The sequence below is a fragment of the Staurois parvus genome, unplaced genomic scaffold, assembly GCF_062004578.1.
Source record: "Staurois parvus isolate SC_StPar_1 unplaced genomic scaffold, SC_StPar_1.0 ptg000082l, whole genome shotgun sequence".
Taxonomy (NCBI): Eukaryota; Metazoa; Chordata; class Amphibia; order Anura; family Ranidae; genus Staurois; species Staurois parvus.
Window position 1 is genome coordinate 1,023,857 of NW_028317878.1, and position 18,268 is coordinate 1,042,124.

The window sequence follows — 18,268 nt, forward strand, 5'->3', positions numbered from 1 at the left end:
GTCTTTCTGCAAAGCTCTAAGTCTTTGATCACACCGATCCAACTTTGAAATCTGAGATTTCTGGAAATTGAGATTTCAAAGTTGGATGTCAGTGTGACTTCAGGTGCAACTTGGAAGACATCTGTGCGACTTCATGCACAGATACCTATGCAAATCACACCTGCACTTTCAAAAAGTAGTGCATGAACTACTTTAAAATCAGTGTGACACCGGCAGGGTCATAGTTGCACTGATTTGACCACTTTCATTGCGGACAATAGGGTGCGACTTGTCATGTGATTTGAAATGATCAAATCACATGAAAAGTTACGCTGGTGTGACCGGGGACTAAGTGTCATTTCTCTCTGGTGCTTCTCTATTATCATCATGAGTCACTTCTGACAAGTTTTCCCAAGCACATGAGATACAGTTGTGTGTGTGTGGGGGGGGGGGGGAGGGGTTAAGAGAGCTCAGCAGACAGCATGTCTATTCACAACATAGCTCCTGTGTGCTGTGTAGGGGGGGGGGTGTCCTTTTCCTGCAGTCAGCTCTAACTGCAGCTCCTTGCCCCCTCCTCTGTCATGTCATACTGAAAACTGCAGAAGGATTTTACCTAAAAAACATCCCATTTAAAGGGATGTACATAAGAAAAAACTGCAAAATAAACAAGTAAAACCTTTTGAAGGAGGATTTATTTCATCTCTGTGTATCTTCTGAGGCCAGTCACTTCACTGGGTACATGAGAGGGTTTACAACCACTTTAAAGTGGAACTTTAGTCAGAAATGAAGACCTGTCAGACCACGTCAGGCTGGCCCCTTCTGCAGGTATAACTATGCCAAACATTAAACATAAGGGACTATACTGTTTAAAATCCAGTAATACACTATCGCACTATGCTCTGCACATGCTCAGTTGCTCTCTATTTTTAGGCACTGTGCTGAGATTGTAGAGGTCCATCTGCTGACCGCCAAAAGATTTACTGTTGCTCAGGGGCTATGGGTTTCAGCAGAATGGCAGCCTCCAGCAAGAAGAAACAGGAACAATGCTGGAGGCAATTTACTGCACACACTAATATTGGTAGCATAACTATTAATGTGAAATGTATGTTCCCTGCTAAAGAACATTATTTTATCAAGTTGTTATGGGTAAAGTTCTACTTTAAGCTTTGATAGAAAAAAAAAAACTGGAAGCTGGTTTCTGTGCAGAACTGCAGCAGAATTTGCAGTCTCCAGTTTTAGTAAATCAACCCCAATGTTTTAAAGGATCACTATAACAAAAATATTGTATTCTGATAATTATATGGGTGAATACCTGTAATGGTATTCAGTACATTAACCTCTTGCTGCCCATGTAACACATATGTGCAGTGGCAAAGAGGGTAGGCTTTAATGCCCACATACATCCACAAATGGCCCAGGTTTCTGTGCTCAGAGCGCATTCTCTGCACGCTCTCAGCACAGTGACTAAGCTGTCATAGACAGCTCCTAGTCTCTTGCAATGATCAGGAGCCAGCAGGACACATTCCTTCAATCATATGACCACTGTGACAGCCATCCTCAGGGTTCATGTGATCAGACAGTTCGTCCCATGCCCCAGGCATACAGACACACCTAAATGGAACTTGGGCTGGGCGGAAAGGGGTTAAGTGACATTTACAGGAGATGGGAAAAACTTTTATACTGACGGAGGAAGTTTTTTGACAATGTCAACCTTTATTCCAAGAGAAAAAGAAAACAAACTGCTGCTGTAACTGCTTAAATTGTGTTAGCTGTGCTTGATCATTAATTTGTTTGTTGATTACTTAAAGCAGAACTCCAGTAATTATCTTGTTTGCAAGCTTACACTGGCCCAGCTTGGTTTAATGTAAGTATCCATATCTGATATCCAGGATCTTCCTCTCTGTACACTGAACGTTGCTTAATCAGTAGAAATGCCATATCATTTTTCTTTCACTAAATACAAGCCATTCCCTGATTGAAGGAGATACAGAGAAGGGGATGATGAAATCACAATGTACACCTCATACAATCAGAGAATAAATTATATTCACTGGGGAAAAAAAAACGTTCTCATAATGGCGGTGGTGCAGAGTAAGTTATTCTTGTTTTAAGTGAACAAAGTGAAAGTCGCTGGAGTAGACCAGGAAAATCACGGCTATCACTCCATATTGCACCAATTAGTACAGCGATTTTCAGCATTCCCAACAGCCCAGCAGATATCAGATATGGATACTTACAATGAGCCAAGCTGGACCAATGTAAGGCTGGCCATACACTATACAATTTTCTATCCAATTTCTGCCCAATTTCCTTTAGATTTACCTTCAACTATGTAGTGCAATGGCCTTTCTTATTGGATACAATTGAAAGTGTTGTTTAGGTTTGACCTCATATTATATGGTTTTTGGTAAATTAAAGTGAAAATCTCAAGCAAATTGTATAATGTATGGCCAGCCTAAGTATAGAAAAAATATAAATCCTGGTGTTCTGCTTTAAAGTCCACCTAAAGCTACATGTCCCTCTAAAGCTTCCCAGTCCTCAGGCTAACAACACTCCAGTGATACCACTACGAAGAGGTAATGTTATTACCCTGTTACAGGAAGTGGAAAATCCATGGATCTACTGGCAGGATCAACAGCTAATAAAACTGTATTATTTGGGGAACCTGGGGAGCAGACAGCAGCATATGTCATTTTTGCTTTTCCTTTTAGTCCTACTTTAAATGCTAAAAAAAAGAACACTAGAACACTATTAAGGCATCCTTAACACCAGTGACTATATGCATACACCAGTCTCCAGCGGCAAGAATCACTGGATTCTTGCAGTTGGAATGACAGGTGTATGCAAAGTGTGGCAGCAGCTCAGCCTGTACAAAGTAATGACAGCATGAGAGCAGCCATCGCTATTTCCATGTATCTGCACAACCACTGATTACCTGCGTCTAGGGACAGAGGTCCAAGCCTGGATGCAGAAAGATGTGTCAAGATGTGCCCAAACATCCGTCCCTAAGCCCAGGTAACTGCTGGTTGTGTGGATATATGTGAGCAGCAAACTCTTGTCTCACCAGCCACTGCTGTTTTCGTACCTTTCATACCAGCCGCAAGAATCCAGTAAATCTTGCCACTAGAAACCATCTATGCATGAAATCAACCATCTGAAGGAGGGATAATAGCAAAGTATGACTCTGACAAGGATTTTAAGATGATCAATGTTCAATATAAGTTATATAAACCTTAGGCTGTCCCTTGAAATCAGGGGCAGCTGCAAACTATGTAAGAATAAAATAGAAAACAGTAAGCCTCATGGCTCAGGCAGATGAGGTTCCTCTTAAATGCAGCTTTTTCCATTTTAATGTAGCACTGATCAAACGTGTTTGCCATGAAAAGGCTGAATATGACCTGCTTTGCCTGCAGTTCAAACGCACCTCAATAGTACCTGCAAGTAGGGCAAGTGCAGCCTCTGAACTGTCATCTACACTATACCATTGAAATCAAAGAGAGTTGCTAGACTGCATTTCATGTGTCTTTCAAATGAAGGAGAGATGCAGGAAAAAAAATGCCCAGCAACATGAATCCTTAACCTGTCTGACTGCAAAAGTAGTAAGATAGGAGCAAGGATAAGTTAAGCACATCAGGTTTTGGGAGTACTGGAGGAAAGCAGTTGTCTAGCAAAGCATGGGAACCCCAAATCTAACATTTAGTCCTATGACCTCCTGCCTCAAGCACCCTGCCATTGGTCCTTCTATGTGACAAACTGCTTCCTTGACCAATAAGGAGGCAGAAATGGGAAAGTCAGAGCTTCAACTTCAAATATCTGAAGCAGCCAGCATAGGTTTACTTTGATTAAAAATTAATTTACATAACAGAATACTACGGCTACATTCACAAAGCCATAGAGAGGCGGTCGCCAGCACAAATCAGTAGATTCCTGCCAAAAGTTCTAAAAACTGCTGTGTGAACAGCACCAGCTATCAGATTTATACTCTGCACAAATCAATAGCCTGTGCCATCGCTGCTTGAATTTAACTTCTCGTCTGAGAACTATAAAACCTTGTGGTGCTGCTCAAAGCCCGAAGTGTAATGTACTTCCCTACTGGAACTTAGGAAGAGGGGTGCTGGCGTCAAGGTTAACTGATCCAGAAGTGCCGTAAAGAAAGTATGGAATGCTGCTCACTCAGCCCAGTGCATGTGAGTATGTGCGATGACCTCAGCGCTGCTCCAGTGGCCATGCTCCAGTGACCATTCCTGCTGACGCGTTTCGCTTTGGCCACTGAGGCTTAGTCGTAGACTTTGACTAAGCTTTGGTAGGCGGGGCAAAACACATCATGGGGTGTGGCCAGTGGAGCAGCACTGGCTGAAGCCATCACACATACCCTCATGCACGGGCTGGATGCATCCCATACTTTCTTTGCTCAACTGAGAATTTACATGTGAACAGAACCTCTGTCTGACCCTGGACACAGATGGTGTATGTACAGGGATGGTGTTTCTGAGGAATTCTATCCATAGCTAATTGGATCATTTTTATTCGGCCAGAACACAGAGTGTTGCTGTGCCCAGAAGTGGCATCCAGCTGGCTCTGAATGCAGCAAACTATGTGCCCCTCGCCACCCATGTGAATGTCTTAAACATCTGTTTATCTATCGTTCTGTAGTATAACAAAATCATAGTCTATATTCGGCAGTAAGTCAAACATAGAGGCCACACATTAGGAGACATTGCCTTTTTGTATTGTATTTTATTTCACATTTCAAAAGGTCGCTGTATTGTAAACTGTTACCAATATAAAGAACATATGAAAGGCAATGCTATTTACTAAGAGTGGTATGGAATTATTCTTGGGAGAATTCAATATTAGAACAGCTTTCCTGTAACAGGATATTCATTTGTAAATTGTATTTATTGATTAGATTTAAATATTGCTCCAGATTTACCTCTGTTACTTTGATATACACATAATGTCTAGACAAAGAGGAGATTATAAAGCCATACACACAATACTCACAGTATGATTTCCAGATGGGGGGTTGGTATTCCTCTGCATCTACAACAGAAGAAGAAATCAATCTGTTAGTGAACTGTGCTGGGAAGTGAACCGATTCGTAGTTATCTTGTGGGAACTGTTCCTAGATGAATACACAGATCGATAACTGAAAATTGCTACAATCAAATGCTGAACCAGAAATTTGAGCTTAAAGGAAATCTGTCATGAACAGAAGTGACAGTTGCCATTGCTGAGCTATCATTAAAAAAAAAAACTAGTTGCAGAGCTATCATGATCCTCTTGATCTTCAGTACCTTGACTTATTAATGGTAAACAAATACGTAGTTAATACTTTTGACATTTCTGATAATCACACTTTTTCCAGCATAAGTGGCCTAGGAAGTACTTTGACCTCAATGGTCAGCATAACAGCCTAACAATTAGTCTTTTCAGAACGATGCATCAATACATATTTCTCTTTGTAAAGCTTTACCTTACAGAAAATATACTGAGGAAGTATGGTGGCAGCCATTGCTGATCTCCCTTTTTAAAAATACTAGTTCCCTGGCTGCCCTGCTGATCCTCTGGTCTCAGTAATATTTGAGGCACTCATCTGCAACAAGCCTTCCTAATCTGCAAGCTTGTTCCAGGTCAGTGCGTTAGAATCTCTTGAAGGAGGTCAGCAATGGCAGTCCCCAAATTTGAATAAAAAAAACAGCATAGGACCATTTTTGCAGCAATACTCATCTTTAATCCAGGCCTGCCCTCGCAGCAATTTCTTTCCACCACTAAATGTTACCAGTCTAGCAGGCCGAATGTCAAGCTCTGGAAACTTTTTTTTTTTTTTTTTTTTTCCAATAAATTTTATTGAGATATGAAAGGCATAACAAGTCATAAACAAATACGGATCGCAGTCCGCGCAAGTCTTTAAGCATGTTCTCCCGTAACGCAGACGGGTTCAGGACATAGAAGTAAATCGTAGCTCAACCTGAAATACAGTCCTAAGGGGAAGGCACCGTATATACCCATAGCAATGATGTTAGCAGTAAGTAATTTATAGAAATACGGGGTACAATAGTCCTTGTGTAGGGAGATCTAAAGAAACAGGACAGTGAGGTATATAGCAATAGTCGTGTCAACTCAAGGCATATATGTCTTAGGATTCCGTACTTGAACATTATAGATTAGATTGGAGGAGTATTGTTACACCTGTGTGTCTGTAAGTACTCTGTACCTTATGAAAAATATAGTTAGTTAGAATATGGTAAAGAGGTGAAAAAGAGAGAAAGAAGAAATGGGAATGAAATGAGCAAGGGAATGGAGGAAGAGTATGAGAAAAAATATCATAGTGGGGCGAGGAGGGACGTAGGAGCTCTGGAAACTTAAAAAGTATGCTTTGTAGTGAGAACTAAATTGTTTGCGTAGGTCCAGGGGACTTTAAAGTGTATTTACTCAATCCTCTGCTGCTCTGCACTGCTAGACCGGTCCCCACAGCGTCTCCTTTCTACGCTCCAACAATCCTAGGTCCTGGTGACCATAGCAGGGTCCATAGCCCTGCACTAGATGTAATGACGCTGAGGGACAGTCACTGCCAGTGCACGTGGGAGCACCGCCTGGCGGGGGAGCAGAGCATCGGGTAAATAAAAGTACTTTTAATCTCCCTTGAACTAAATAAAACCAATTAATCTTTGCAATGCGGGTGCAGCCCCACTGCAAGGGATATTTTCAGGTTTCCTGGAATTGGGCTTTAACCTTAACATGGAACTGCACTGCATCTGAGCACCACAAACCAAAAGTGCTATTTAATTCATTGTTAATATTCAAAGAAAACTCAGCCATCTATCCATGTCTCTTTGCTTTATTCTGCTGAGAAATCATTTTGAAAAACACCCCCCTGGAATTTCTGGCAGTGGCCATCTTGAGTAAGGGCAGATGATTTATGTAGCATTTATTTCTTGGAATTCATCTGCTCTTAGCTCAGGCATTGGCTAAGCTGAGAACCCTCCCTTTCCTCCGGAAGACTGTTAGGATGTTTGACATAATTTGTGAAGAAATGTAAAAAAAAACTTAAAACAAGTAAATATGATATACTTTCCTATCTATTTACTAATGCTAACAGCCTAAAGGATTAAAAATAGTCAATACTGATGGAGAGAGTTGACTGAGAGAATTTCCACTTTAAGTATTCCTGAATGCAAAACTTTTTTTTAGTTTTGGATGAAATATAGAGGGATTAAAAAAACCTGTTGGGTTTTTATTGATACCTGTTGGAAAGATTCACACTCTCTAACAGTTCTGTTTACCATTAGAGTGTAAAAAGAAAAATACCAAATTTTCGGTTATTACCAGTGCAGGAATAGATGGGAATTCTTCCAAGGGGTACACCTGTTCTGGTGAATGTTGTGACAACTTTGTAGGGATTTATTCTCACTTCCTGTTTTGACTAAAAAAAATCCCACAGGAGTTATAACCCTCTCTTACTCCATTCAAAATAAAAAATGTACGTTTTGCCTTTGTTTCTACTTTATTTATAGGAACCACAGGGACCTGAGGCACCAACACAGGGGAGTGAATAGTTAGCACTCCATCTCAATCAATAGACCATTTCCCCAGTCAACAACAACAATAAAAATGTTCTTTAAACTGGCTCTACCATCATTACGACTGACACAAGCCTGAAGATTTTTACAGTAAAAGCAGTTGATTAAATAATTTATTCCTTTTTTATTTTTAAGTCTTCCAAGGAATGTTAAATTCCTTGCGTTCTCTATATTTATTATTTACATCACTGTAATATATTTTGCAGAGCTGTGCAATCAAAGGAGCAATGTACCAGGCAGTGAAAGGGGATAAGGAGGCCTGCTCATTTGAACAGTCTGAAGATGATGTGAGATGTGAGCCATAAACCAGAAGGGCTGGTTTTTTAGGCCACAATACAATTATACTTCAGCAGGCACCATTATATTGAATGCAACTCCCGAGAAACGTAAACCAGGGTTGCCAGGTATGATCAACAAATACCCCAGCAAAGGTTCCTAATGTGCCCAAAACAGCCAATAACAGAACATAAAAGTTCCATAAATAAATCAGATGTGAATGTACTTACATTTTAGAAAGTGATACATTTGTTTAACGTGCCAGGAGCCTGGTGCTGGTAAGACTCCTGATCCGAGAAACAGTAGCCGTACACTCCAGCTAACAGTTAACCCTCCCCTAAAACACTACAGATATAATGATCAACTTATAATAAACGTTAATCTACATCCCACCACCACCATAATCAACCTCTAAAGTAAGCCCTTGAAACTGGGTGTTAAACCTTCTGACTCCCCTGGGCCACATTGGAAGAAGAGGAATTGTCTTGGGCAACACATAAAAAACACTAACAACAAGGGCCCCAACCACACTTCACAATTTTGAATCGAGGTCAGATTCTCTCCATGATTCTAAATTGCACTGCAATTGTTGTAAAACACGACACGCATGTTTGAGTGCCATTCATTTTTAATTGAACCTCAAACGGGTGCAATTTTGCAGCTATTGCTGCGCAATATAATCAAGCAGCAAAAAGCATTGTGCAAAGCTGATGCCCAAAAGAAGTTCCTGCTCCTTTTTGGGTGACAAGCTTTGCGTGGTGCATTTTGCCACGCCTGCAGTGTGATTTGGAATCGTAGGCAGAATTGCAGTAGTTCTGCCTGTGATTCAAAATCACGAAGAGTGAATGGGGCCTAAGGATAGCTGATGTGCAGAAAAAGTGGGGCAGATTTTTTGATTTTAACTATGTGCTGTATGTTTAGGCTGTGTGTGTACAGAGCATAGATAAGAAACGGCCAGGCACGGTGTCAGGGGTAGAGGGCTTTAGGGCAGGGGCCTTTGGCGGGAGTGCAACTAAAATCTGGGAGGGTAAAGCCAACCCCAGCACCTCCTAGATCTGGTCATGCGGTACCAGGGGCGGACTGACCATTTGGGAACTCGGGCACTGCCCGAGGGCCCTGGGTCAGTAGGGGGCCCCATGAGATGCCCCTGGTACCTTTTCACAGGCTTTTTTGGGTGTGGTTTAATTGTGGGCGAGGACACAGGGGCTCCATGATCCCCTATTGCCCATGGGCCCCATGAGTTGTCAGTCTGCCCCTGTGTGGCACTAACTTGGCTGATGCTAAAAAGCAGAGTTCCTGCATGTGCTGCCGGTACTATTCCTGTCATCCCTGCAGGCGTTACTGGGCCCTGCTTGTCTATACCAGCCACAGCCATAGGTGATAGGCCAAACACAACATCCCTGGCTTCCCTCCAATCCTTCCAAGTTTATAATTTTTTGTTGGGCTGAATGCAAAGCCCTCTTGGGCCACAGGCAAGGCCCTCTTGGGCCACATGCGGCCCGCTGGTTGGACACCCCTGCCTTAACACTTAACCATACTAACGCTAACCCTAACACTTAAACTATAACTAAAGGCAAAACTTTTTTTTAGTTTTGGATAGAGAGGCAAGGGATTAGAACACCTGTCAGGTTTTCTGCCTGTCTGTGTCCCCACTAGGAATATTACCCCTCTCTGTTTGTCCTGTTTACCATTATCACTGACAGTGAAAATAAAATCCCAAATTTTTGGTTGTCTCCAGAAAATTAATAGAGGAGAAATTTTCCAATGGGGACACTAGTTCTGGTGACCTGGGGGTCCCCAAGAGATTCCTTTTATTTGCAGGGATTTCCTCTCAATTCCTGTTTTGGCTATGGGACAGGATGTGAAGGTAAATCCCCCCAACTGAACAAAAAAGAAACCTTACAGGGGTTATAACACTCCCTTATTCTACCCAAAATGAAAAAAAAGTTTTGCCTACAGGTATGTAAAACAACCCATTCAGTTTAAAATAGAAATGCACTATATATATATATATATATATACATACAGTATATATATATATATATATATATATATATATATATATATGTGTTCAAAATAATAGCAGTGTGTTGAAAAAAGTGAATAAAGCTCAAAATCCTTCTAATAGCGTTTATTTCCATACGCATAAATGCATTGGTAACACTACACATTCTATTCCAAATCAAAACATGAAGAAAAATATATCAAATTTGTGTTGTTCCTCTAAAAAAATTGAAGAAAAGTGAATATTAGACTGTTCAAAAAAATAGCAGTGTTTGTATTCTTCTTTACAAACTCAAACATTCACTATATAAACTGAAAAATGTTTGAAGATTTTGTTTTCCTTTGAATCACTTAATATTTAGTTGTATAAGCACTGTTTCTGAGAACTGCTGTACATCTGTGTTGCATGGAGTCAACCAACTTCTGGCACCTGTGAACAGGTATTCCAGCCCAGGATGATTGGACTACATTCCACAGTTCTTCTCTATTTCTTGGTTTTGCCTCAGAAACTGCATTTTTGATGTCACCCCACAAGTTTTCTATTGGATTAAGATCTGGGGATTGGGCTGGCCACTCCATAACGTCAATCTTGTTTGTCTGGAAGCAACATGTTGCACGTTTACTGATGTGTTCGGGGTCGTTGTCTTGTTGGAACACCCATTTCAAGGGCATTTCCTCTTCAGCATAAGGCAGCATGACCTCTTCAAGTATTCTGATGTATTCAAACTGATCCATGATCCCTGGTATGCGATAAATAGGCCCAACATCGTAGTATGAGAAACATCCCCATATCATGATGCTTGCGCAACCATGCTTCACTGTCTTCACAGTGTACTGTGGCTTGAATTCAGTGTTTGGGGGTCGTCTGACAAACTGTCTCCGGCCCCTAGACCCAAAAAAAACAATCTGACTTTCATCAGTCCACAAAATGTTGCGCCATTTCTCTTTAGGCCAGTCAATGTGCTCTTTGGCAAATTGTAACCTCTTCAGCACGTCTTTTTTTCAACAGTGGGACTTTGCTGGGGCTTCTTGCAGATAGCTTGGCTTCACATAGGCGTCTTCTAATTGTAACAGTATTCACAGGTAACTTTAGACCTTCTTTGATCTTCCTGGAGCTGATTGTTGCCATTTTGGCTATTCTTCTATCCATTCGATTGGTAGTTTTTCGCTTTCTTCCACATCTTTCAGGTTTTGGTTGCCATTTTAAAGCGTTTGCAATCATTCTATCATATATCATATCTAAAGCCAAAACTTTTTTTTGTTTTGGATAGAGTATAGGAAAAGCTAACGACCCTGTCTATGTTTCATTGGGGAGATTTACTTTCTTTTCCTGTCCTGCAGAGACAAAAGGAGGAGACGGGAAATCTCTCCAAACTGAGTGAAACCTTTCCTGTCACCACAACAAGAGTTCCTATTAGAAAGTTTCCCTTCTATTCCTATTTGGGTGACAACTCAAAACTTTGAATTTCCCCTTTATAATGTTATCAGAAGAAAGAAAGAAGGGGATACATTTCTTGATCAGGGATACAGAGAGCAATACAAACTAATCAGGGTTCATAAAAAAAGTGTAGGCTTCACATTTAAACCCCCCACCCTAATTCCTTTCCTAAACCCTAAAGAGAACAACGTGCCTAAACTAAGCCCAATGAAACATTAATCTGCTTCATTTTGACCTTATTCATCGTGGGAAGCTTCTGTACAAATACCAAGTCCTACAGTATGTATGCAGCAACAAAATCCCAGAGTGAGAAGAAACCACCCTGAGAAATGCCTCAATACCACTCCCTACTCAAACAAACCAGTGAAGAAACCTACAGAAACTATCATCTCTATAGTCTACTCCAGCCATCAATAAATGGCAGACCATGGTCTGGACACGGACCGAGTGACACTCCAGCCTGCACCTTCAGCCCACCAGTCTGCAGCCAGGTCCCTACTGCATAGCAGTCTTCAGTTTCTAGGACCGCTGGCTTCCTAGCAGCCAATGACGTCCTATGTATGCCATGCTCCCTGTAGCAAACTTCTTCACCCATCTTCTGCCCCCCTGCCTGTCTGGCTACAGGGACATATGCGTCATGTACACTGTTAACTTTGATGGGCTCCTTCAACCTATGTGTGCACACTGATGGATCACAATTGATGTATATGAATACTCTGATAGGCATAACTAATGTAAAGTGGTACTTGGATGGGGACACAAGATATAAGGGGGCACTTTGATGGGGGCACCAAATGTAAGCCAGCACTTTGATGGGGGCAGATGTAAGGGGGCACTTTGATAGCACAAACTTGAGATTTGGACCTCGACTGGAAAAAATTTAGTGACTGGACCTCCTTGAATTTGAATTCAATACCCCTGGTCTACTGCCTTACCTGGGACCATGACTCCCATGCTCCTTGCAGACATGGCTGTCTCCTATAATTCAGTTGCTGTTGCACATTAGGTCTACAATGGAAACTTGGAAAAATAAGGAGAGTTATCACGCACTAGAAGCACAATTGCCACAGTGCTATGATAATTTCTGGGAAGAATAATGCTGTGTAGCCATGCTTGCAAGTCCCAATAGTGTCTCAACCAAACCAAAAATACCATACACCAAAGAATGACTTTAACTTTCATTAGCCCCAATCTCTGCTAATCATCACTCTTGACAAAATGCCTGCTCTGTGCTCAAAATCCATATCTTTCTAACTGATCCGACACCAGTGCTCTCTAAATAGCTTCACAGTAAGCCCAATCTGAAGCTCTGCTGGTGCGAATGGGACAAAGTAATGTCTTTTACATTTCCTGGAACTCCCTGGCAACGATTCATAATGATCATACTGACATCTGGCTTAATACAGGGGGATATAATAATGTGACAATTACAATATTAAAAATTCTAAACAAACTGTATATTTTCAGAGTTGTTCTAGCTAAACACACAATTAATAGTTATATTTAATTGGTACTTCTGTGCTGCCACCTAACCAAATGAATACAAGTAAGTGGGCTATCTCCTAATAACATAAGAGCTGTTGCTAACACTACAAATGTTCCCACATGAAATAAATGAAAGTAGTGTAGTGCTGCTCTATATTACACTTAAAAACAAGCTATTTGCAAGAAGTGTTACCACAACGCTGGTGTTACTAAACGGTTGTGTGACTGTTAAAAAACTACCTAACCACCTGATGCTTCCAAATAATAATTACACAACAAAAAATGATAATACAAATACTACATACTACAAATGCTACATACAATATATGGCTGCTACTACCACAACCCCAGTGCTGTTAATTTCTTGAAAAAATTTAAAGCAAATTCGGTAAAATCTTGTCCCTATGGCCTGCATCCTGTGATTCAGCCGTCTTGTCCTCAATGTTCTTCCTTAACGTGGGTACACATCTTTATTTGCTTTTGTGGAACCCCTCATAGTGATGAGGCTTTTTTTTTCAACACCCGTTCCTACATATCCCTTTATGATATGGTTTCTAATAGATTGTGTATATACTGTTGCCATGGAGCACTTTGAAATCTTTGTTAGGCTCATTTGGTGCTGGAATTTTGCAATGCTGGTAGTTTTTGTATTTTTGTACTTTTTGTATAATTTTGCATTTAACCTAAAACCAATAAAAAAATAATTTAAAAAAATTGCTATTTGAAGAGTCAATTTGAGGCAATATGCAAAATCAATCACTATATTGCTGCTAATCTGGAAAACACTTCATCTGTGCAGAAATTAATAGTTTGGCTCAGCGATGTGTAATTAGAGAGATTTTACAGAGGTGGACATTTCTGAATTCTAAGCTTGGTAAGAAGTCTCACTCTTCCAAAGCACGATTCAGTAGCTGAAGAATCAAACGCTGTGGGGAAATTTGTGTGCTTACATAATGGCAGATCAGAAAGAATTAGAGCTCTGTAAAGACTGCTTTACAGCTTTGAAATCTTTTGCTGAATAGTCCCAATGGAGTACCTAAGAGTACAGAACATAAAGACTGCTGGAATCACTCAAACCTGACTGTTACTGCCAGTTATATGAAATGTGGGTGGGAACAGTGTCAGCAAAGCAATGCATGTAGGGACGTGTATAAAATAATAATATTAATAAAAAGAAGAAAATTGTGATGACTCCAACTGTTGTCATTTGAAAATTTGATACACTACATGGCCAATGCCATGGGCATTACTATGGCGCACCCCTCACCGTGTGGCTATAATAACCTTCAGGCTGGTTCAGACCAGATGCAGTTCAATATGTTTTTATTCTGCATCAAAAACACATGGTCAGTGTTTAACATGTATTCCAATAGCCCTAGTTCACACCAGCGCAGTGCTTTCCAGTGCAGTCAACAAAAGTTGAACATGTTACATTTTTTCTGTGCTGGGGAAGGGGAGGAGGTAGTGAAAAATAGCACTGGATGCTCTCCTGTACAAAAGTGTTTGGCTCCTAAAGTCGGACATGTTACTACAATATGTACTGTAGCCTCCCTAGCGGTCTGATTATGTCAGTATTTCTGTGCTCAAAGCGGTACATTTTTTTGCATGGAAATATGTAGTATTTTTTATTGTAGGCCTGTAATTTTTAGGAATAACTCACTGAAATCTGTCCGAACAAGAGTCTAGTAAACATCCCGGGTATGTTAAAATTTGAAACACGAAATCATAAATTATAATTTAATAAGTAATCATAAAAAATAATAATATAATAATACATTTAATTCAATAATATAATCAAACCAAAAACACTGAAATTTGAAATATAGCGCCAAGTTCGCACATCACTGAGCAAAGTCGTAAAATCGTTTTCAGTGTCTGATGACGAATTTCCCCACAAATCATTATCACTCAATACTCAAAGTAGTTCTAATTTACTATCGCTGTTCTCTAGCTGGTCTAAAACTGCTTTTGACCTAAAGGGACGCTTTTTGGACGCCATGGACATTTCTCAGTTTCCAGGCAGAAAGAACGGTAAAAATGCAGGCAGGGCACAGGACAAAGCACTAGGGACAAAATATATGTGAAATGGTTTAATACAGTAATGTTTTACTATGTGATTTTAGTGTATATAGTGAATGTCACATTTTCACATTTTTACATTTCCTGGCGTTCCGTCCCCATACGTCCTGACGTCGCAGGGAACGGAACCCAGAAGACGGATGCTGACATCGGCCGGAGGACATTGCTGGGGACGAGGGGCTGACTGACCATTTGGAAACTTGGGCACTGCCCGAGGGCCCAGGGGTCAGCAGGGGGCCCCATGAGATGCCCCTGGTACCTTTTTCATAGACTTTTTTGAGTTTGGGAAGGACACAGAGGCCCCATGATCCAATATTGCCCGGGGGCCCCATGAGTTGTCAGTCCGCCCCTGCTGGGAACACCGCAGGGGGGACATCGCGGGTAGCGAAGGACAAGGTAAGTGAAGAAGAGATCCCGGAGCAACGCTGCAGTGTAATCCCGAGTGTAGCTCGGGGTTACCGCTTGTGGTGCTGAAACTTTACCCCGAGCTACGCTTGGGAAAACCTCCAGGGAGGTTAAAACCTTTCATGCCAAACAGAAGGCTTGATTTTTTCAAGCCCCCTTCCCCTCAACACAATTGGCTTTTAAAAGACATTTGTAAACAAACAGATCACTCTGAAAAAAATTATGAACCCCATCTCTTCTTGGAGGTATGGAAGATGCCAGTTTGACTTCCTGCAGACATGGGAGGTCAAAATCTGATGAGAATGTACACCAGTCAACTGTAAGAGGGCATTCTCATGGGACTTCGAGTGTCCAGATATCACAGGAGGCAGCAATGAGGCACAGTGATGTCACCAATGCCTCCTAGGGGTAACACAGGCCAGGGATAAGGGTCTATTTTTTTCCCCCAGGTGACCTGTTTGTTAACAAATATCTTTTTAAATCCATTTGTGTTGGAGGGCAGGGGGCTTGCAAAAAAATAGACTTTCCATTTGGCATGAAAGGCCCATTTTAAATGCAGTTTCACTTTAGGTTTCTGAATGGAATCTTGATACTTTAGTGTATGTTTTCAATAAACTTTACTCTGATTTAAAACAGCCCCACAGACTTTAAAGGGTTGGATTCAATAGGTGACACAGATGGTGACATATTACCATGGAAACCAAGACAGGGCTTATAAAAAGGGCTATAGTTCTTACAGAAATATGCAGAACCTGCTATAGTTGCTACTTAGAGAGTTTTCTCCAGTCTTTCAGGATGAAAAATAGGTACGTGTATGTTCCTAGTGACAGATCACAAGCCCTTGAGGTTAGAAGCTCTGTAATTAGATAGTAAATTTGCATGAATAAATTTTCTTCTAAATTATGGGATCAGGCATACCAAAGACAGCTAATTTGATGGCGTTTATCTTCCTGTCTACGGAAACTGTACATGGACTTTTGGAGGACAACCGAACATGATGTGCCACCATTTATGTTTAACACACAACAAAATTAGATCCTTCCCATCCACTGCCATTTGGGTTCACTGAACCTTTCCAGCAGCACTTCTGAAGCAAAGCATTCCAGCATAGTTATTGTAAGGGAATCCCGGTGAGACGATTGGTGAATAGAAGTGCGCATGCGCAAAGAAATGCACGATCACGCACGGTGAAGACTGGCGCCAGACGGACTATTTAAAAGGTGCCTCTGCCTGTGCTGAGTGCTGACTGGTCTTCAGCTATTCCCCATTTCCTGATCGTTCCTGTGTGATTTCCTTGTTGCTGACCCGGCTTGTTCCTCACCTGACTCCGATTACTCTCCTGCTTGATACTTGTTCCTGACTTCGGCTCTGCTCCTGACTTTGGCTTGCTTATGATTTGGTACCTCGCTGTCCGCTCGTTAATGACCCCGGCTATTCCTATGACATTGCTCCTGTCTCCCATCCCTGCTTCCTGCCTTGCTCTGGCACACACCTGGTGACCTACCATACCAGCTCTGCATATCACTACTGATCCTGAATCGGAGGTTCATTAGTCTTCCAAAGTCTCCAGCTGCAAGAGCTGCAAACAACAACTGATGGCGCTCTTGTCCCCCTGGTCCCTAGACACCCTCTGTTCCACTTCCAGTGGGGTCAGGGCAAGTGACACAAGAGAGGCCGACCTCGTCATTTCAGTCTCCAATCAGATACGTGACAGTTATACACTTAAGAGATATGCTTCCATGATTCAATAAACTCTAAAGGGGCTGAAAGGACAGGCACCCAAGCTCCCATGCAGACTTTACTGAGCCCCAGCTGCTGTCCAGAAGCCATGTTCACCTATCTTTACTTGCCCTCTCCAGCCAAAACTAGGAAAAGTTTTGGATAGAGAGCTAATGTCATTATTGAGGAGTTTGATGTGTTTTTTATAGTATTTTGGAAGGTTTGTAAGCTCTTGTTAACCTTTAGATTGTAAACAAGATTTGTTTAATTACATTGTAAGTTCCCATGAGCACGGAATGCCTTGTCATACTATTTATTAGGCTGTAAGCCTGAATGAGCAGCATTCCTTTGATTCTGTTTATTATTTTAAGGACAAGATTTTCTTGTTAGCGACTGTCACATCTCTTGATATATTATACTGCAAGTTCCAATGGAAGGATACAAAATTGGTCAATGAGTTTGTGTATATACATGTAACAAGAAGAAAAGAAGATTGAACTAAAAGGAAGTTATAAAAGAATATGTAAGTATGGAGCTTTGCATGAATGTAAGGTAGTATAAGCAAAAGGGACTAATAAAAAAGAATGAATAAAGAATAAAAAAAAAAACAACAAAGTGAAAGAAATGGGGGGGCAGTCAGGCCAGGAAGGAGGGATCGTGTTGTGATACATAGGGCACAGGTCTTACATTCTTATATTGTAAAGCACTGAGCAAACTGTTGGTGCTATATAAATCCTGTATTATAATAATAATAATAATAATAATAATAATAATAATACTCTAAATCTGTCTGGCTCCTGGGACCACAATATGCAGGTATTGGGATGAACAGATAGAAAACGCTAAGGGATATATTCATAGAAAATTTCACCTAGTGAAAGTGCATGTTATGTGCAAATGGAGTAAAAAAAATGAATGTTATTATTTGATTCCTGTGATGTTCAAATATATTCTCGGATTTAACAGGGGAAATACTGCATTTGGCCATTAGATGGCATGGAGTATTACAAGAATGTGGCCTTATAGCATTCATTTTTTTGCCCCATTCACACAGAATGAATGTACATGAACTGTCACTGGGTGAACCACTATGCAAAGCGTTTATAAATACACCCCTAAGCTCAGAAATCAGAAGTACTCTTGTATAAGGCACTCAGATTACTCAGTCCTAAAGCGGTTGTTCACTCTGGGAAAAAAAAAAAAATTAAAAGTCAGAAGCTACAAAATAATGTAAGGACATTTACCTGTCCAGGGATCCAGTGCCATCCTCACCCGGGCTAGTTCTTCACTAGGTGAATGC

General features: G+C 41.0%; 1 protein-coding gene across 1 annotated transcript in view; it reads right to left on the reverse strand.

Moving 5' to 3' along the window:
* Positions 1-18,268, reverse strand: part of CHN2 (chimerin 2) — a 435,484-nt gene that overhangs the window by 267,776 nt on the left and 149,440 nt on the right. Inside the window, exon 2 of the mRNA XM_089669879.1 lies at positions 4,984-5,022. Coding sequence (XP_089526005.1) covers positions 4,984-5,022 — 39 coding nt within the window. The remainder of the gene's footprint in view (positions 1-4,983; positions 5,023-18,268) is intronic.